The 21,550-nt window shown below is 39.5% G+C and overlaps 1 protein-coding gene across 1 annotated transcript; it reads left to right on the top strand.

Annotated features, from left to right (window-relative positions):
• The first annotated feature begins 219 nt into the window (after positions 1 to 219).
• On the top strand, positions 220 to 20,997 carry LOC106868765 (uncharacterized). The gene is made up of 24 exons (XM_089342078.1): positions 220 to 562; positions 2,109 to 2,323; positions 3,224 to 3,451; positions 3,568 to 3,663; positions 4,330 to 4,399; positions 5,467 to 5,548; positions 6,325 to 6,429; positions 6,529 to 6,610; positions 7,654 to 7,818; positions 9,030 to 9,094; positions 9,941 to 10,023; positions 10,650 to 10,753; positions 11,257 to 11,351; positions 12,157 to 12,248; positions 13,307 to 13,425; positions 14,706 to 14,786; positions 15,197 to 15,317; positions 15,492 to 15,655; positions 16,508 to 16,721; positions 17,367 to 17,437; positions 18,159 to 18,432; positions 18,913 to 19,123; positions 19,781 to 20,016; positions 20,401 to 20,997. The coding sequence occupies exons 1-24, from the start codon at positions 409 to 411 to the stop codon at positions 20,895 to 20,897; spliced, it is 3,624 nt and encodes a 1,207-aa protein (XP_089198204.1). The 5' UTR covers positions 220 to 408; the 3' UTR covers positions 20,898 to 20,997.
• The last annotated feature ends 553 nt before the right edge of the window (positions 20,998 to 21,550 follow it).

The raw sequence follows: 21,550 nt of genomic DNA, 5'->3' as shown, positions 1-21,550 counted from the left end.
TTCACTCCAAATAAATTTCCAAGTAAAAACTGAAAGAAAAAGAATAAAAAATCACCTTTGCTACACACACACACACAAACACACGCACATAGAAATAAATAATATATTTGAGAATAAAGAATTTATGCAGAGTAGAGCGTGTATGTTTTATTCTGTGACCAACATTGAAGCTGAAAAATCTGGAGGACCATCATGTTGATGGTGCTGGCAATAGGTGGCGCTTCTGGAGCAGTGGGTGTATTTATGTCGGATTTCATAAATCGACGTTAACTAACTCACTTAATTAATTACTGCATAAATGATTACTACCTAAATAACAATAACAGTAGGCTGTTTAACTTTTCTCTAGCATCTCTATTTATTCCATCTTGTCTGTCTTCCCAGGCTTTTCTAGTTTCTTCGATAGAAATGGAGAATGTTAAACAGCAATCGCACCTGGTTGCCTCTGGCACCAGCAATGAATATCAGACTGTTTGTGTGGCTAGTACGAGTAGCGATGGATTACTTGTCGCAATTAAAGAAGAACCGTTAACCGAAGACACTTACGAAGCACTCCATTATGGTAAGAACTACGTAGTTTTAATCTCCACCGCGTTTCATAAACAAGGACGTGATGCCGGGCCGCCCTGCACCCCTGTCTTTGTTCATTGTAACAAACATGGAATGAACAATCTAGTTCGTGTCTTCTATAATAGATTAAATTCACATCTAAGCTGCTTTAGGAATATTAAATTGCAGGTCTTTCCCTACTGCAGCTGTAAAATCAAAAGAGAAAATACAAACAAGAATCACGAACGTCATTAAATTGTCTGAGAAAATTAAATGCATGGACAAAACAATAATAAACAGTAATGGTTCGAATATAAAATAATGTTAATTAAGAATTAGTGTGTGTTTTATCTTCAGTATGAAATATATTTAACTGAGATAATATAGTTTGATTCAATATTGTAGTGACACTTTGTATAGGCGACAATACAAGAAACCCGTGTTACTTAAAAACAATCTGGTAGATTCTGGATCAAACAATACTATCCTTGTTAAATATATATATATTATATATAATGTTATACTTTAAAAAGTCATGTTTAGTTCTACCTAATTGGAACTCTCATTGTTTCTTTATAAAATTTGATTGCGACACGTTCGTGTTTGTTTATTGTTGTATTATTCTGCTGTCTTTTGGTTTTTGTTTAAGTCGACAGTAATACATACGAGGCATCTAGGTCAAGAAAATTTAATTAAAAAAAAAATAATAATGATTTTAGGCACATGCGAGCTGTGTCATTAAAAGTTTGCTTCCCAAGCGTATATAGTTCCGGGTTCGGTCCCACTGCGTGGTATCTTGGGCAAGTGTTTTCTACTATAGCCCCGAGCCGACCGAGTACTTATGAATGGATTTGGTAGACAGAAACTGAAGGAAGCCCGGCATATATATCTATTGTGTTTGTTCCCCACCACTGCTTGACAACTCGTGTTGGGTTGTTTATCTCCCCGTAACTTCGTGGTTTGACAAAAAGTGATCGATAGAATAAATACCAGACTGAAAAAGAAGTACTGGAGTCGATTCATTCAACTAAAACCCATCAAGCCAGTGCCCCAGCATGGCCGCAGTCCAATGACTGAAACAAATGATAAACTTTTTGACACCAAATTCCGATATAATAGTAATCATCATCATCGTTTAACGTCCGTTTTCCATGCTGGCAGGGGTTGGACAATTTGACAGGAGTTAGCCAGGTGGGGGAGCTTGACGCATCTTCTCAAGTACAGCGTGTCTTTTTGTCTGTGTTTGTCTCCCCATCACTGCTTGACAACTGGTGTTGGTGTGTTTACGTCCTTGTGACCTAGCAGTTCAGCAAAAGAGACTGATAGAATAAATACTAGGCTTACTAAGAGTAAGTCCTGGTGTTGTTTTGTGCGACTAAAATATTTTTTAAAAAATAACCCTTCAAGGTGGTGCACCAGCATGGCCACAGTCATATGAGTGAAACAAATAATAGAATAAAAAAGTACATGAATAAAAAAGTACATGAATAAAAAAGTACATGAATAAAAAAGTACATGAATAAAAAAGTACATGTAACAAAATTCAATTTATCTTTCAGACAAACAACTTGATGAGGATGCTGATAATGATGACAATAATAATAATAATGATGATGATGATGAAGAAGACGAAGAAGATAATGTCGAGAGATTTCAGATTAAATGCATTGATTATGACGAAGACAGCTACAATAATTTAATACTCGACACTTCCGCTTTGAACGATGCTTCGTCACTCTCCGTCAGTATTCAAGAAAAAGATGCTTCATTAGAGGTGAGTAATATTATTTTAACAATCTATGTTTTCTTTTTTTTTTTTTTAAATCCTCTTATATAGGGTGGTCCAAAAATAGGTTTACAATTATCACGTACGCACTTTAAATTTCTTTTAAAACATTTTATTACATTTAAACTTTTATCTTACAATTAACTAAATTAGCACAAAATAATGGTTTCGTATTATTTTATAATTAAGATCTAAACTGTTAATATATGAATGCAAAAGAGATAATTGAACAACTGTAAACCTACTTCTTAACCTTAGGTAGTGGGTAGCGATTTCCTTCACTACTTCAGGGAGTGACGACCCTGCCTGACACGAGTCCTGGGTTCAGCTGGCCCTGGCTGACAGTACCCGGTATGGGCCCCTATCCAGGGTTACAGAAAGGAGACAACCTTCAAAGAAATCCGGAGTGGAGTCCCGTAGGTGGTTTAGTGTTCGACTCGACACTCTTCCGGCAGCTCCTGCAACCAAGCTGGGACCAAACGTAATGCTCTGCGCTCCTTTGGACTATGTCAGCAAGGTCAAGAGAGGAATCCTGACGATTGCGCTACCCAGGATTTTCTTACGTCTAGCCCAGGCCTGCGCAAAACTGCAGAGGAAACTGGAGAGGACATGAAATGTAAAAACCAGACTGGATTAGTTTATGTGCAACTCCATTGTCTCCTGAGACAAAAGGATGCAAACAACAACAACAACTTCTTAACCACAAAGTTTATTAAAACAAGTGGATAATTTCAATGTTGAAGATTAGCATCAGCTGCTTTCGTTAAAAGTGTTTAGTTTGTATTGCTTGTTACTAATTAGCATTAAAAAGGTGTTCTTGAATTTGAAAAATTTTTTTTGATTATTAATTATTTACTTCAAACTTTGATTTTTTTTTGCTTGTTTCAGCACTCTTGCACAGTGAGAGATTTGGCGAATTCCTCTGAGAGTGTTATCAATGATTTTGATGCTGAACTTTCAGAACTATTGTCGACTGGAGGCGAATCTGGTGCCAAGTCTAACAAGACATTAGTTAATGCCAAAACTTGTCTGTTCCTTAACAATATTTACCAAGCTGTCCTGCAAGAGAATCTTTTGAAACTACAGATGGAATTGGTCCAGAATCAGGAAAAACAGGTAGGGGAGAGGATAAGGGATTTTTGGGTCACTTGAAAAAAATGTAAATATTTTGTTAAAATTAAACTTTCAGATATTCTTATTTTAAAGAAAAAAAAAATTATTTTTTCGTTTAGAAAGCCATAAGTGAAGAATTGAATAAAACTACTATGACCAAAATAATCAGAAGGAATGTCTTTCACCAGCCTTATTTCATGTGTTCTCAAGGAATGGTAAGTAGTGAGCTGTTACCTGGGAACAGCCATTTATTCTCTAATGTCATTGACACTTGGGTGGGGAGTGTTGCGAGCATTATAGGGACTGCATTGTCTTTGTTAAAGGGGTGAAAAAAAAAAGGGTAAAAGTGAAGGCTCACAATCATGAGGTAGTGAGTTCAATTCCCGGACCAGGCTGCGTGTTGTGTTCTTGAGCAAGACACTTTATTTCACGTTGCTCCAGTTCCCTCATCTGCAGAAATGAGTTGCAATGTGACTGGTGCCGAGATGTAACAGCCCCTTTGCCTTTCCCTTGGGTAACATCGGTGGCATGGAGAGAGGAGGCTGGTATGCATGGACAACTGCTGGTCTTTCATGAACAGCCTTGCCTCGGAGAACTTTCTAGATGCCTAAAAAGGGTCTTTATTCTTTTATTGTCTTTGTTAGATTATCGTGTCATATAGCCAGCTATATGACACGATCTGTGTCCTTATATTTTCGATCGTGTTGTATAGCCAGCTGGAGACGATGTCTCCTGGAGCTAAAATTACAGCAACATTCATCCTAAACCAGGACTGCCATGTTATGTTGGCAAACAATCTTTGCTCCAAAAGTACTGTTGCTGAATATCTCTCGTTGTGAGATTTAAAAATGGTAATTATCTCTCAATGTCGTTTATTCTAGCCTCCTCCGAACGAACACACCAAACTTCTAAAACCTTGGCACATCAAACAGACACAAAGAGACAAATATTGTGAGTGGCATTTCTTATCCAATTTCTTTCTTTCTTAAAAAAAAAAAACTTTGTCTGAAATGTTTTGTTGTTGTTGTTGTTTAACCCAAGGTCAGTCCTGGTTGACCAGGCCTATGATCAGTTGCAATTATCTTGTTCGTTTCTTTTACAATTCTTAAAGTCTTTAGAACTACACTAGTAGTAGGAGTAGTAAAGGTGGTGGTGGTGGTGGTTGTTTTAGTAGTAGTACTTGTGGTTACAGTAGTAGTTGTGGCAGTGGTTGTACTAATAGAACTTGCGGTGGTGGTTGCAGTCAAAGCAGTGGTGGTGGTAGTTTCTTTATTTATGTGTGTAAGCATATGCGCATGTGCAGAAGGCACATGGCTCAGTGGTTAGAGTATCGGGCTCACAACCATGAGGTAGTGAGTTCGATTCCTGGATTGGGGTGTGTTGTGTGTTCTTGAGCAAGACACTTTATTTTCACATTGCTCCAGCTATAGAAATGAGTTGTGGCATTGTCACTGGTGCCAAGATGTATCGGCCCCTTTGCCTTTCCCTTGGATAACATCGGTGGGGTAGAGAGAGGAGGCTGGTATGCATGGACGACTGCTGGTCTTACATGAACAGCCTTGCCTGGAGAACTTTCTAGATGCAGTCCCATGGTCATTCATGACCAATGGAGGTCTCTTACCATTTTATGTGCAGAAGGAAAGTGTTTATGTGAATCATGTTCAATTAATAGATTGGGATGAGTTTCTCTCTCTCTCTCCCCCCCCCCCCTCTCTCTCTCTCTCTCTTTCTATTTGTATGTCTGTCTGTCTGTTTGTGCGTGTATGCATGTGTGTTTTCCTCCACCACAAAAAAATCACTGTCACCAGAACAGGCCGAGGGAATGTCCAGTCAGCCGTACCAAACCATCAGCCTCCAAACAGCTATGCCCAATCATCCTGTTCCAGTCAGATCCGACCTTGGGCTAATCAACAACAACAACAACAACAACATTGACTAATGTACATGAACAATCAATTCACGACAGTTCTACGAAAGGGTTTAACAGTGTCTGTGTGTCTCCATCTTTTTCCATCCAGGGAAGAAATGGGAACAGGACCTCCTCATCAACGCTGTTCAGGAAAATGCCTGGGAAATAATACTGAAGCCCTTCATGAACAAGTGAGTTATTTCCATTTCTTCACGGTTATATCTGTTTGTTATTCCATTGGTCTACCATACTATATTGCTTCCACGTTGCTGCAATGTTGCTGTCACATCGTCACCGTATCATCATGGTTGCTTGCTATGCTGCAGCTATGTTGCTGTCACATTTCAGTAATATTTATTTCTTTATTGCCCCACAAGGGGCTAAACAGAGAGGGGACAAACAAGGACAGACAAAGGGATTAAGTTGATTACATCGATCCCCAGTGCGTAACTGGTACTTATTTAATCGACCCTGTGGCACCCTGGGCAAGTGTCTTCTACTATAGCCTCGGGTCGACCAAAGCCTTGTGAGTGCATTTGGTAGCCGGAAACTGAAAGAAGCCCATCGTGTATATATATATATGTATATGTCTGTGTGTCCATGTTTGTCCCCTCCCACCATTGCTTGACAACGGATGTTGGTATGTTTACATCCCTGTCAATTAGTGGTTCAGCAAATAGAAACTGATAAATTAAGTACTAAGCTTACAAAGAATATGTCCTGGGGGAGGGGAGCGATTTGTTCAACTAAAGGTCGTGCTCCAACATGGTCGCAGTCAAACAAGTAAAAGAATAGATTGCTGTCACATTGCCACCGCATACTGGTATTTTTTCGAACCCTTAACATAACATTGTTGATCTCATAATAATGATAATAATAATAATAATTAATTCGTTTTTTTTTTTTTTTAATAATAATGATGATGATGATGGTGATGGTGATGGGTTAATTTCTTTTTCCAATGCAGAATTGAAATCTATACGGATAAGCTTTTGACAAGTAAGGAAAGCAGTACAAGTGCGAAACTCCAGCAGAAACTCGACCAGCTAAGACAAGAGATGGCACAAGTGGAGTAAGTAGAAAGAATCCTTCCTTCCTTCCTTTCTTCCTTCCTTCCTTCCTTCCTTCCTTCTGTTCAGTTATATTTTCAAGAAATATTTTTTTTTTCCAGACAGAAAGATATCAACAGCTTCTTCGATGAAGATGGTGACTTTGAAGACAAATTGGACTGGATGAAAATTGCCAATTTAACAGTAAATCATTTTCTTTCCTATCTGTTTTTTTTCAATTCACAGAAGTGCTTGTGTTTGAATATGTGTCTCGATACAAGGTTTTGTGGTAAAAGCTAAGAATTGCATCATGGCAGAGTCCCAGATGGGACCAGTTTGGCTGTGTGGTTTAGAACCTTGCTTCTCAAGCATGTGGTTTGAAGTTCAATCCCATTCTGTAGCAGCTTAGGCTAGTGTCTTCTATTATAGCTCCCGGTTGAGAGGGTATCATCATCATCATCATATGTCCGCCTTCCATGCATACATAGCTGGGACGGTTGACAGGAGCCGGCCAGGTAGAAGACTACCCCAGGTTACTGCATCTGTTTTGGCAGGGTTTTTTTTTTACAGCTGGATGCCCTTCCTAACACCAACCTCTCTGCAGAGTGGACTCAGTGCTTTTTTTTTTTTATGTGGCACAGGTGAGGTTAGTTTTGGCATGATTTTTACACCTGGATGCCCTTCCAAATGCCAACCACTTTACAGTGTGGACTGGATGTTTTTTTCATGGCACCAGCACTGGAAGGGTCACCAAGTAACCTGGCTTACCATAGGGAGATATTACTTTGCCTGAAAGCAGATGGAAGTTGGTGAATGAAAGTCATGATGATGATGATGATGATGATGGTGGTGGTGGCGGTGGTTCCCCTCCTCTTCCTCCTTCTTCTCCTTTTCCATGCTAGCATGAGTTAGACAGAATTCATTCAGCCAGATTTTCTATGGCTGACTGCCCTTCCTATCACTTGTTTCTAAGCAAGGTGTTATTTCCTCAAGGGCCCCCTAACATGTTTTTTGCATGGAAGTTTGTAAAGGATCGACACTGCTTGTATGAGGGTGATGCTCACCTACGACCAACACGTGATGTCACACACACACACACATATACATTCACACACTCGCTCACACTCATACTCACATACACAGAACCATTTTCAATTTGTATTTTTAGAATTTGTGCTTGTTTAGCAAATAATTAATCAAATGGCTATAATGGTAATTATTTCTTTGATGTAATCCTCTCATTTCAGTTCTGTGATAGACACTCTGAATTTTCCTGTCGGCTGATGTGGCGGAATTGGTTACAACCTGGCATTAACAAGAAACCCTGGACCAAGGAGGAGACAATGCGGCTCAGAAAATTAGTGGAGCTTCATGGACGGCACCAATGGCAGAGAATTGCCAAAGAACTGAATGTAAGTTATTTTCAAGTCTCAATTTCTGCCAATTCTCATTCTGGTAGCAATCATCTGTTGGCAATTTACATTTCAAATTAATTATGTTTTTTTTTTTTTATTCTTTTATTCTTTTACTTGTTTCAGTCATTCGATTGCAGCCATGCTGGAGCACCACCCTAATGGGGCTTAGTCGAGCAAATCAGGGCTTATACTTTGTATGCCTAGTACTTATTCTATCGATTTCTTTTGCCGAACTGCTATGTTTCTTCATTTTTCCCCCTGTCCTATTGCTTACCATCTTGGGCAAGTGGGTGTCTTTTACTTGTAACCCTGGGTCTGGGCTGACCACAGTCTTTGAGTGGATTTGGTAGATGGAAACTGAAAGATGTCCTGGCATACATACATACATACATACATACGTATACATGTGTGTGTATGTGCGTGTTTACATTTATGCTGCTCCAGAATTCACTGACCTACAAGTGGTGACATTGTTGTCGTTTCCCCTGTTGACAAATCATCTGGTTTCTCACCTTCGAAGACGTATGAGATAAAAGGTGAGGATTGAGAGGGGTGTGCTTCCCCCCACCCTCAGTCAATTTGCTGAAAGGTGGGTGACTCTGGCGATCTTAGTTCAGGTAAATGCTGGTGTATGCAGGCTCAGGTGGTAGGAGCACTTGCCATGTTACTCTTGATAAACAGAGTGACCCAGGATTTGTAGGGTTCCTTAATCACCCCTTTTGGGGAATTTTATTGCTAATTGTCATTGTTTTTATTGTTTACATGTCATCATCATCATCATCATCATCGTTTAACGTCCGCTTTCCATGTTAGCATGGGTTGGATGATTTGACTGAGGACTGGTGAAACCAGATGGCTACACCAGGTTCCAATCTGAGTTGGCAGAGTTTCTCCAGCTGGATGCCCTTCCTAACGCCAACCACTCCGAGAGTGTAGTGGGTGCTTTTACGTGCCACCGGCATGAAGGCCAGTCAGTCGGTACCGGCAACGGCCACACTCAAAATGGTGTATTTTATGTGCCACCCACACAAGAGCCAGTCCAGGGGCACTGGCAACGATCTCGCTCAAAAGTCCTTACACATGCTGCGGGCACTTAAATCCCTATTGTCCTTTGTTTTATGTGCAGCCCTTGTGACCAATAACAAAATGATCCTTACATCATCATCATCATCGTTATCATCATTATTATTATTATTATTTCTCTACAGACCAATCGCACACCTATGCATTGTTTGCAGCATTACAGGCGAGAACTTGACTCCTTCACTAAACGGTAAGTAGTACTTGCTATTCTTGTTTAGCCCCAGGGTAGGTGGAACTTTCCAGCCCTGTAAGGCAATTCACCTTGGTGAAGGCCACTCCAGTATAAAACCTATGGTTTGCCAGCCACTACAGCTGCTTCAGCCCACTAAGCCATTGCAGACTGACCTTCAAGTCTAAGGACTGGGATTGGTTTGCACAAACTGACCCTCACTTTAACCCCTTAGCATTCAGACTACCCTGTCAAATGCCATCTTTATTCATTCACCTTGATAAAAATTAGTCATGCGTCACCTTGTAGCTTTGAGATTTCAGTGATGTGATTGTTTATTTTTAGAATGACATTGTAGGGTAGGTGTGAGAGGCCAGATCTGGCCAGTTTGAAGATAAAACAGGTAGATTGTTTTGATTGAATGTGGCTGGTTTAAATGCTAAAGAGTTAAAACTACATTGCACAGGCTTGAAGAAAACCCCTGCTGTATCAAGGACCGGTTTACATAACCACTTGAGGGTCTGTTGGGCTTCCTTACAGTCTCCAGACATGAAGAAACTGCCATTGAGTCTTGATTAAGCAGACTTATGATCAATGGTGTTTCAGCTGTGCCTGTCTCATCAATCTTTTGTCTTTGTTTTAGGCACAGCATATTGTATAAGGACCTCGTTGTCCAGTTTATCCTTGCCCATTTTTTTTAAAAACCTCCCACCACTTCTACTGACCTCTGGCCTTGAGAAACCACTTGGACCACTGCATCATTAATATCTCCCTTTTTTGAAACTCCTACTGACCGTTTCCCCTCCTCCCTTACTGACCCTGCAGCTCTTCCACTCAAACCTACCCTCTACGTAATGTTTTGTACAGGGGCTGGACAGAAGAAGAAGACAAAATTTTGAAAGAAGTTGTCGAAAGCTGTCGTATTGGCAATCGTATTCCTTGGAACCAAGGTATGTTTTAATGTATTTAAATGGGCATTGATGCGAGCATGGTTGTGTAGTTAAGGGGGTTGCTTCCCAACCTTACGGCCCCAGGTACAGTCACACTGCATGGCACTTTTGGCAAATATCTTCTACTATAGCCCTGGGTTGACCAGAAGCCTTGTGGGTGGATTTAGCAGATAGAAACTGAAAGAAGCCCGTCACACACATGCGTGCATGCACACACACACACACACACACACACATGTATGTGTGTGTGTTTGTTTGTTGGTACTCTTGTCATGACCGCATGCTCTGAGTGCTCTTATTATTATTATTATTATTATTATTATTATCATTATCGTTATCATTATTAAGGTGGTGAGCTGGCAGAATCGTTGGCTTGCCAAGCAAAGTGTTCGGTGATATTTCGTCTGCTGCTATGTTCTGAGTTCAAATTCCACCGAGGTCAACTTTACCTTTCATCCTTTCGGGGTTGATAAATTAAGTACCAGTGGAATACTGGGGTTGATGTTATCAACTATTCCCTTCCCCCAAATTTCAGGCCTTGTGCCTATAATAGAAAAGATCATCATCATCATCATCATTATTATTTTATTATTTATTTATTTATTCAATTTTTTTTTTTTTTTCAGTGTCATTCTATATGGAAGGCCGTAGTAATACTGCCTGTATTGCTCGCTGGACGGTGTTGGATCCGAGCATCAAGCATGGTCGATGGACACAGGAAGAAGATTCTGTAAGTATTCTGTGGTCTTTTACGGGCCTGTTACTCATTTATGTCTCAAATTGGTGCCTATAAAGTCAAATATACATACATGTATATATGTGGGGTGGCGGGTGGGGGAGTATGTTTTACTGTCACCTTGTCTCGGTATTTTGTGATAGTTGTAAACGAGCATCAGCGTGATACAAGCCATAACATATATATGTATATATATATATATATGTATATATGTATGTGTATATATGTATGTATGCGCAAATTCATAACAACTGTATTTCACAAATAAAACTTAACTTAACCCATTATTTCGTTTGCTTTTACATCCGTTGCTCCCTTTTGGCCACCCCTTTATCACCCTCACATTTTTTCAATGCCCATCTGGATTTTGCCACTGCCTCCCCGGGATGGGGGGGGGGGGTAAGCACTGCTCGTTTTGGGAACCTCTAATTTAGAGTGTATCAATGTAATTTTTTTCCTTTTTTTATTTTTTTTATTTTTTTTTCCTCTAACTTCAGCTGTTGGTAGCAGCAGTTCAAATAATGGGGACAAGCAAATGGCAACATGTCAGAGCTCTGGTCCCTAATCGAACAGCAAACCAGTGTCGCGAAAGGTCTGTATGGCACATTTCTTTCCTCCTCCTCCTCCTCCTCCTCCCCTTTCCCTCCACCTCAGTTTCCTTCCCTCCTACTCCTCTACCTCCACCATCACCACCACCACCAACAATAACTACAACAACAACAACTGCAGAGCAATGGTGGGACATTGCCCTGAAGGGTTTAGTCGGACAAATTGATTCGGGTACTTATTTTTTAGCATAAATCTGGCACTTATTCTATCAGTCACTTTTGCTGAACTGCTAAGCCATAAACAAACCTACACCAGTTATCAGGTGGAGGCAAGACACACATATAAAGACTCAGAAACACACACATGCACCAAAAGAGAATGACTCTTCCTAGATACAACAATATATATATATATATATATATATATATATATATATATATATCATCATATATATGGAGCACCACCTTTAGTCAAACAAATTGACCCCAGGACTTCTTTGTAAGCCTAGTACTTATTCTATCTGTTTCTTTTGCCGAACTGCTAAGTTACGGGGGATGTAAACACACCAACATCGGTTGTCAAGTGATGGTGGTGGGGGTCAAAAACAAACACAAATACATACATAAGATATATATATATATATATATATATATATATATACATGACGAGCTTCTTTCAGTTTCCGTCTACCAAATCCATTTACACAGCTTTGGTCGGCTCGAGGCTATAGTAGAAGACACTTGGCCAAGGTGCCAAGCAGTGGGACTGAACCCAGAACCATGTGGCTGGGAAGCTAGCTTCTTACCACACAGTCATGCCTATATAGATATAATCTCTGTCATTTTCAGGTGGGTCAACTGCTTGGATCCTGGTATTAACTCAGGACCATTTACCTATGAGGAAGATAAATTATTATTGAAATACGTCCAAGAGAATGGAGGTATGTGCTGTGAATTCCTACATTTCTTAAATTCCTTTCTTGAAGCAAACCCAATCATTAAATGTTTAATATGAGTTTTTGCTCTTAATAAGATTACCATTTACATCTAATTAACCTATTTATCCATCTTTTACAATGAATATTAAATAATAGATCCCCATCTTCAATGATGGAAAGTAGGGCTGCTAAATCTGGCTACAAGTAACAGACTTTACTACTTTTCAGGACTATGTGCTATTATTGTTTTCCTTTATTTTTTTAATTTTGATTCCATGTTGTTTTGTTATTCTAGTAATTATATTTACATTCATATTTGATTAACAACCAAATAGATAAACTAGAAATAACTTTTAGGCAATCCTTGTGTATGTGTGTGTTTGTGTGCATGTAGGATTTAAGTGCAAGCTACCATAAGTTTCATGCTTCTTAGAGTACACCAGTTAGATGAGCTTGTATAGCATGCTTTGTACTATCAGGCTCAAAATAAAACATGGCTACTCTCTGAGACAAAGCAAAAAAGAGTGAGAGGAAAAAGGAAATGAAAATAAAAGCATGTAGGGAAAGGGATAAGAGTTGTGTCCCTTGATCTGTTAGCATTGGGAATTAACAATGTTTCATGTGGTTAATGTGACAAGAAAAGGTTAAAGTTTGTAAGACTGTATGTTGAACTTGGAGAGGGTAATGTTCTCCAGTTCAATAATCGAAACTTCTCTAGATGTTTGCATTTAGTGAAAATTTCAAATCTAAATTTCAGTAGGTTGATGAAGTTCTTAGATTTAAAAAAGGATATACCAGTGGTGTCATTTGTATGCAATCTTCCATGAAAACATGGCCATTCATTGTGCTGTTCATGTTTGAAAGACTAGGGTGAATATTGCCTAACTCAGAAACGGGTGAGGATTGGTGACAGGAAAGGCATCTGGCTGTAGAATGAATTAGGTTGTCCCAATGAATTTCGTCTGATCAAGTATGGAAAATTAGACATAAAAATGATGAGTGATGGTGATGGTAGTGGCGGTGATGATGATGGTGATGAATCTGTGTTGTTTACCTTTCAGCTGGTAACTGGGCTGCTGTCGCAGCTCACCTGCCGGGCCGTACCGATCAGTTATGTTCCACTCAATATTACCGACTCAAGAAATGGCGAGATCAAGCAAATTTTGTAAAAAAGCAGTCTGTAAGATGATCACTTATCTTTTATTAAATTTTTTATTGTTTTTTAATATATTTTTTTATTGTTTTTATTCTTCTTGAGTCCTAGGACCAATAAGGCCAGTTGCACAGTTTCTATGCCATGTGAGGGATTAAGATCACAATATTTTCCCCCAAACAAGATGCCCATCTGTTGCAAGGTTCAAAGACAGTAATTTTGAGGGCAAGAGACAAGTCAATTACGTCGCTCTCCCCAGTATTTGACTGGTACTATATTTTATCAACACCAAAGGGATGAAAGACAAATTTGGCCTCGGCAGGATTTGAACTCAGAACATCAAGAGATCCAGAAGCAGTACTATTAAGCATTTTGCTTCACATGCTAATGGTTCTGTCAGTGTATCATCTTTTGTGCAATTTATAGTTATATAAATTTAAAATTCTACAATAACTTTATAAAAACAATGAATATTATTGCTAACCATTCCATGATACATAATAGCCAAGGAATATGTTCCAAGGAAATTTAAAGACCCAATTGTTGTTATTGTTGTTTAGTTTGAACAAATTGTCCCCTCCCGGAGAAAATACCTTCTGGGAATCAATCCCCACCCCTCACACAACATACACTGAAATAGTATTTATATGCTTGTCAATGATTCTAACAACAGTGTAGGCATATATTTACAGGACTATGACCCATCTAAAAATGAAACATATATATATATATATATATACATATGTATATATATATATATATATATATATATATATATATATATATATATATATATCAGTCACAATTCCAGGTGATCAGCATCACTCAGGTTCATCACAGATTTTGCATAAGACTTCAAGCCTGCTTGAAGAATTTCATGTTTTCTCCGCAATATTTATTGCCCTAAATGGCTTATTTTTTTATATATCTAGCACTTATGTCTTTCTCCATTTCTAAATTAAGGGTGAAAATAAAACAACCCTGCAAAACACAACTGATCTCTAAACAAAGACGCACGGAATAACAGAAATCAAATAACGACAGCGGGGTGCACAACAAACATCCGTGGTCCGACTGTCGCCTGTACTCTTGACCAGAGATGCCAATTAGTCTCTTACACCTACCAGGATCTTTCGTATTGCTGGACAATATAGTAGAATGGAGACTTTTCTCAGAAAACCACAGCCCTGCTACATAGCGACACCTTTGGCTACACAGCTGCAACCTGTATACTAATGTATCGTATTTTACAAATTATTATCAATTTCTTTTTCATTTAACTTATTAACTTTTTCTTGTTTTTTCAGGATGAATCCAAGTCTTATTTCATGCCTAACTTTGATGTCAGTAAATATGCGGATCTTGTTGAGTCTGGAAAATCTTTGGATGTAAGTCTTTCTTTAGTCTTCTTCTTCAAAAGATATTTTTCTTTTACAGATTTTGTTTTTTTGCTCATATTTATCTAACTGGGAAGTCTTTGCATTAGTTATGAGGTCACTTCTGTCTGTTTGCTGCTGCTGCTGCTGCTGCTGCTCTTGTTGTTGTTGTTGTTGTCGATCTGCTGGTCAGCAGCTTATGTCAAGCAGAACCCATGGTAAAAGATTTATATCTCAGCTGTGACCATCAAGTCAGAAATGGAATACAATGAGAAGAAAGTTTGCTAATCATCATCATCATCATCATCATCATTGTCATTGTCACTTTTAATGTCCACTTTTCCATGCTTGCATGGGTCAGATAGAGGTAAACTTTTGAGGCAAACCTATATATATTTGTTTTTTTTAAAAATATTTTTCAGGAGTTGATACCTCTAGCTCGCCCTTCTAAGTATCAGAACACTTTCAACAATATTCTCCAGAAATGGCAGCAAGATAATCTCAAAAGAGATTTGGTGAAACAGGAACTCGATTCCAGAAAAGGTGAGTCTTGTGTTTTTCTGTCAGAGTTCGTTTTATGAAGGAATAGTAACTATTAGGTTGAGTATTGGTATCCAAACCAAGATTCCCTTTGTCTTAATTTTAAGACTGTTGTCTAGCCTTTGTCACCTAGTTTTAAGACTCACCTATCCTTCATTGTTACTCTGTTGATTACAGGTGACCCCTATGTACCCCGGCCTCCGTTGTTGCGGAAGTACTCTCCGAATGTCACAAAAGTATGGGATACGAGGAACAAACTGCGTCAAAGAATTGAAGAATTTGTTCAAAGCCAACTTGTTGAATCTGGCGAGATAAAATCCAGAGAAAAGACAGACAAAGCTGTAAGTTATTTGTTTATTTAAAAAAATTTTTTGTATTGTCATCATCGTCATCGTAGTTATTGCCATTATTGTCATCATTACATGTCATCATCAAAGGATACGAGCTGGCAGAATCGTTAGCACGCCAGGCGAAATGCTTAGCAGTATTTCATCTATCTTTATGTTCTGAGTTCAAATTCTGCTGAGGTCAACTTTGCCTTTCATCCTTTCAGGGGTCGATTAAATAATTACCAGTTACATACTGGGGTTGATCTAATCGACTGGCTCCCTGCCCACAAATTCCAGGCCTTGTGCCTCTAACAGAAATGATTATTGTCATCAGCATTGTCATCATGAATGGCTTTGGAGGTCCACCAGAACAGAACAGTAATCAAAGGGGTTCATTGGCAAGAAATGGTTAAGAACCATTGCTCTAAACCAGGGGTTCTCAACCATTTTTGTCTGTGGACTCCTTTGATTCTACTATTTTATTTTGGTGGACACCGCCATAGCCATTCGATGTTTAAAAACTAGTTTTATAGAAACTTCTTTCAAAATCCCTATTTTGTTTTTCACACATAAACTGATGTAAGTTGAACTACGTAAAAATGTTAGAGAAAGAAACCTGTTTCTTGCAATACATAACCAATACGAGATACATCTAAAGCAACAGTTTTTCGAGGGCCCTTAAAATACTATTGTGGACCCCTCAATTTACTATTTTGTTATGTGGACCCCCCAAAAATCTTATATGGATCCTCAGGGGCCATTTGGACCCCAGTTGAGAATCACTGCTCTAAACCTTGTTGTTAGAAAATGCTCTTCTCAATCATATAACCTTTAAACTGTATGTATCCCTTCTTTTTCTTGTAGTATTCCCTTATGCACTCTAAACTGGATCAACTGAAGCCCAGTACTCGGGTATCTGAGATCCTTAGGGTGGCCCGTGGCTTTAGTCAGAAGCCAGATAAAAAAGGTGACAAGAACTCAAAGCTTATACTTGCTACTGTAGACCAAGAAATCAAAGACTTGTTGTATATTCATTGGCTAAAAGAGAATTACGTAAACCGACTCCAACCGTTTGAAGGTGAGTGATAGATTTAAGTCTTTTGTTACCAAATTCCTCTTGAAATGCACTGCCTTAATTTCGTTTAACCCTTTAAGCACTCAAATTGCTCTGTCAAATCTGACGGTTCTTTTATCCATACAACTTTGAATTAAACATGTGTTATCTTGTAGCTTCAAGATTTCGATGATGTGATGGTTTATTTTTTTTTAGAATGGCATTGTAGGGTTGGTGTGAGAGACTGAATCTGGCTGATTTAAGCACAAAACTGCTAGAATATTTCGGCTGGATTCGGCTGGTTTAAATGTTAAAGGGTTAATTTTGGAATATATTGAAGAATTTAGTAAAATATCTGTCAATATTAAACTGGTGTTCGTTTAAGGTGGTGAGCTGGAGGGAATCATTAGCAGCGCATCGGATATGATGCTTAGCAGAATTTCTTTTTGGCTCTTTACATTTCGAGTTCAAATTCTGCCGAGGTTAACTTTGCCTTTCATCCTTTTAGGGTCCATGAAATAAAAATCAGTTAAGTATAGGAGTTGATTTAATCAACTAGCCTCATCTACAAGAATTCTGGGCCCTCTACCTATAGTGGGAAGGATTATTATTATTATTATTATTATTATTATTATTATTATCATTATTTTTTTTTTTTTTTTTTTGCAGATGAGTTTGTAACACAAACTGTTGAAGAAAGGGGACAAAGCCGGCTTCAGCTTCTCCACTTGTTTGTCAATGTAAGTGACTGTTATCTTTGCTTTATTTCCTTACCATCCTATTTTTCTGGACAACCGCCTCATCGGTTGTTGTGGCAAATGTTATATGGCTGGACACCCTTCCTGTCACCAACATTCGACCTGTTTCCAAGGAAGGTAATATTCCCCCCACCCCTTCATGGACAAATATGTTTTCCATGGAAGACTGGAAATACATGTTACTTGTATGATAGTGATAACTTACATCTGTCCTAGGATGTCTAGAAAAGGCTTCACTGAAACACACACACACTTCCAGGTTCTGTGTTGTATATAGTCCTCCCCTGGATGGGGCACGAGTTCATCACGATTACTCACGTTTACCAGCTGAGTGGACTGGAGCAACATGAAATGAAGTGTTTTGCTCAAGAACACAATGCATCACCTGGTCCAGGTATTGAAACCACAATCTTACAATCACAAGTCCAACACCCTAACCACAAAGCCATACACCTCCACATGCACACACACTCGGCAGGCTAATTTTACTTTCCATCTACCAAATCCACTCACAAGACTTTGGTCGGCCCAGAGGCTTTTGTGGAGACAATTATCCAAGATGCCATGGAGTGGGATTGAACTTGTGATCATACAGAGGGAAAGCAAACTTCTTAATCACACAGCCCCTACCACCACCACCACCACCACCACCACCACCATGCCAGATAAAAAAATCATTATTCCATTTTTGCATCTGTTCCAGGCTCTTGGCCCCAGGAACAGCTTATACCAAAAAATCAAGGCAAAGCGAATCACAGAACCCTTGGATGACTCAGTGGAAGAAACCCAGAGAGAAGATTTCCGACTCATGTTTCTCAGTTCATTCAGCACGGATTTGACATCGGTGGACTTTTCTTACGAGCCGGACCGGACAGTGAATACTGGAGACACCATCCCTCCAAACTTGGCCACACTTAACGCATTGCGAATGTTGCTCCAAGAACAACCAAAACTGAAGAAAACAGCTGAGCAGTATGGTGAGTGAGGCACTAATTCTCCTCTTGCTCCTCCTCCTCTTCCTCCTCCTCTTTAGTTTCTGATATGCCAAAGGTCAGGATGGTCACATTTGGAACACCTTTGGTGAAGAATGTCCTCAATTAGGGTTCACCTAATTATTATTATTATTGTTGAGTAGTTTTATTTTTATAACGTGCTTTCACTTCACTACCGAGCACAGCTCTGTGTGCCTTGGGTATGTGCTGTGGTTTGCTGTGATGCTCTTATGGTTACTGTATTGAAAGTGTTTTGCGTAGGATGTGTGCAGTGCCCAGTAGTGCAATTTTCTGTATGTTATATACATTTGTAAGTCCTGGTGTTTTTGTTATGTATTTGTCTGAATATTTTTTTATTATACCTAATGCACCTACTATGATAGGAATTGTTTCTGTTTTTAGATTCCACATTCGAGTTACCTCTATTATTATTATTATTATTATTATTATCATTTCATTTTTTAGATGAGGTTTTGAACAAAGATCCGGACATGGATTCTTTAAGAGAGAGAATGAACCTGGTGAAAGTGGATCCCCATTATGGTTTGCTCCAGGAAAGGTTCAACACATTGTTCATGTGGCCAGGGCTTTTGACGACGCTGAACCCTAAGAAACAAGGGGGCCCCATGAAGAGCACAGAGAAAAAAGAAAACCGTAGGAAAAGGCGTGTGAACAGGTAAGTCAACCTTTTCGTTCTTTGGTACAGAGACAAACCTATCTCCCTCGGTATATCCCCCCATTGTCCCCCAGCTTTGGTTGCAGGGTGTCTTGTGAGTTATTTGTTGACCGCACTGGCACTGGTGCCACTTACCCTGTCACCCACCCTCTCTCTTCCTCTATCCATATTCTCTCTCTCTCTCTCTCTCCTGTATTTACCTTGTAACTTGAGAGAACATACACACCTTCTTTCTCTCTTTTTCTCTCTCTCTCTTTCTCTCACCTTCTCTCTCATATTCACCTTGTACCTTCAGGGTACACACCTATCATCTCCCTCTCTCTCTCTCCCTCTCTCTCTCTCCCCCTCTCTCTCTCTCCCTCTCTCTCTCTCCCTCTCTCTCTCTCCCTCTCTCTCTCTCCCTCTCTCTCTCTCCCTCTCTCTCCCCACTCTCTCTTTCCAGCTGAGGAAGCCGAGTATCTTCTCATTAGAAAAACACCTGTTCTTGTCTCTCATACTTTCACATGATGATGACGACCACCACCACCATAACTGAAAGGGATTTTTACTCTTTATCCTATTATCTTGATAATCTGATAATCCTCATAATCTCTTACTGATTCTGCCTTTCCTCTACTTTCTGTTATTTACCATTATTTTTTCCTTTGTTTCCGTCAGATATCCCCTGATTACTCCTAAACGAAATGCCAGGCCTAAGAAAGTTGTTCCAAAGACAGAGGTATTGACAGATCATGCTGATGACACTACGGGACAACTGACTGGGAATATTGCCGTGCAAAGCGAGGTTAATGCCATGCAAAGCGCACACAACTCTGTGAAAACTGAAATACTAACGTCGGAAACCGACGAGACATTGTCATCCTCAACGGCAGCCGATGGCACTCCGGGAAATGGTAAGTGAATTGTTAATGGTACAAAACTTGAATGTTACTTGAATGATATGTGTGACTCGGTGGCTTATAGTGGCATACAATGTGTGTATACAATCAGTGGTATACAATCAGTGGTATATGGTGGCGTATGATATGTGTGACTCAGTGGCATATGGGTGTACTGCCACATCCAAGGCTACCAAATTTCAAGCAGGGGTATCATAGTTTTCCATTAAGATCTGTGATTAAGCATTGCAAAGCAGTCTTTTGCCATTGTTGTATCTGTCTTTTGATGATGGTTGTCACTCTCATAGACATTGTTATATTACAAAACCGTTGATAGACTTGTCTGATTATTGCTTTTTGTGTTTTTAAAAGCCAGCCTGTGTGAATATATATTTCCAGCGCCGCAGAAGAGGAGGGTCGGTCGTCCTGTGGGCTCAAAGACGAAACCGAAACCGAAAGTCCTCGACCCAGTCAGGTCGTCTCAGCGTCAACGAGGGAGGTTCTCCAAACCTTCCGACGACAGCAAACCTTCAGAGCCGAATGAAGAGCCGACCGCTAAAAGGAAACGTAGAAGAACAACGAAAGGCGCCACCAACTGGGACTCCACAAGCTTTCGAGGCACTTCGTCAGTTTGCTTGTTTTCATCTCCAACGGCAGTGCCAACCCCTGGCATGTCTCAGAATCAGTCATCATCAGCAGTAGCATCATTGTTATCGTCATCAGCAGCCTCGTCGTCGTCATCATCGTCATCATCAGCAGCAGCAGCACCACCAACAACAACAACGGGCGAACAGGAATTGCTATCGAAACTCTCTCCTAGTCTTGTGCAACAAGTCATCAGTCAAGAAGTCCAAGTGAAACCGATTGGTACTTACATGAATGTCACGCCTCCGTAATCTTACATCCCTATCATGTTACACCTGCATCATGTCACACCTTTAATAATGTTGCACTTCTATCATGTCATGCTTCTATAAATGTTAAACATCTACCTAACTCAGTTTCTCATTGTTATTCATTTGTTATTATAATTATCATTGTTGTTGTTATTATTATTATTATTATTATTATTATTATTGAGTGAGAGAGCAGTGCATGCCATCAAAGTGACACTAGGGTAAAATATACGAAGCCCAGTATACCCATCATGACTGCCCATCTAATAAGGGTACACTAGGCACATGTATCACAACCATGTGTGCACAACATGGTGATCTCATATCAAGATAAACAATACATGACCTTGCAAGTGGGGCCTAGTTAGAATTTTCTTCAGGTCGAGTAGCCCATCCTGCTCGAAATGTCCCTGAACAGAACACCCATGTTAACAGAAGTGAATTATTCTAATTTCAAAGAGTTCCTCTCAACACATGGCTGTGATGCTCCCCCACTACTTCTGCTCATGATCAGAGATGCACATATCGTCAGCCATCAGGAGACATGCTCAACTTGTTACGGTCAAGCAACTGACAAGCAAATCTGTGGTATTGAGCAGAATATTTGCTGTAGCCCATCTTTTATACCAAACCAACACAATGTACATGATAAC

This window comes from Octopus bimaculoides, chromosome 25, assembly GCF_046866305.1.
Source record: "Octopus bimaculoides isolate indiv1 chromosome 25, ASM4686630v1, whole genome shotgun sequence".
NCBI lineage: Eukaryota > Metazoa > Mollusca > Cephalopoda > Octopoda > Octopodidae > Octopus > Octopus bimaculoides.
This window is presented reverse-complemented; position numbering and strand designations above follow the sequence as displayed.

Coding starts and splice junctions, on each gene's coding strand:
- LOC106868765 (XM_089342078.1), top strand. CDS start 409: ATGGAGAATGTTAAACAGCAATCGCACCTGGTTGCCTCTGGCACCAGC. Junction 11,352..12,156: donor GCAAACCAGTGTCGCGAAAG/GTCTGTATGGCA, acceptor TGTCATTTTCAG/GTGGGTCAACTGCTTGGATC. Junction 14,787..15,196: donor AGTCTGGAAAATCTTTGGAT/GTAAGTCTTTCT, acceptor AATATTTTTCAG/GAGTTGATACCTCTAGCTCG.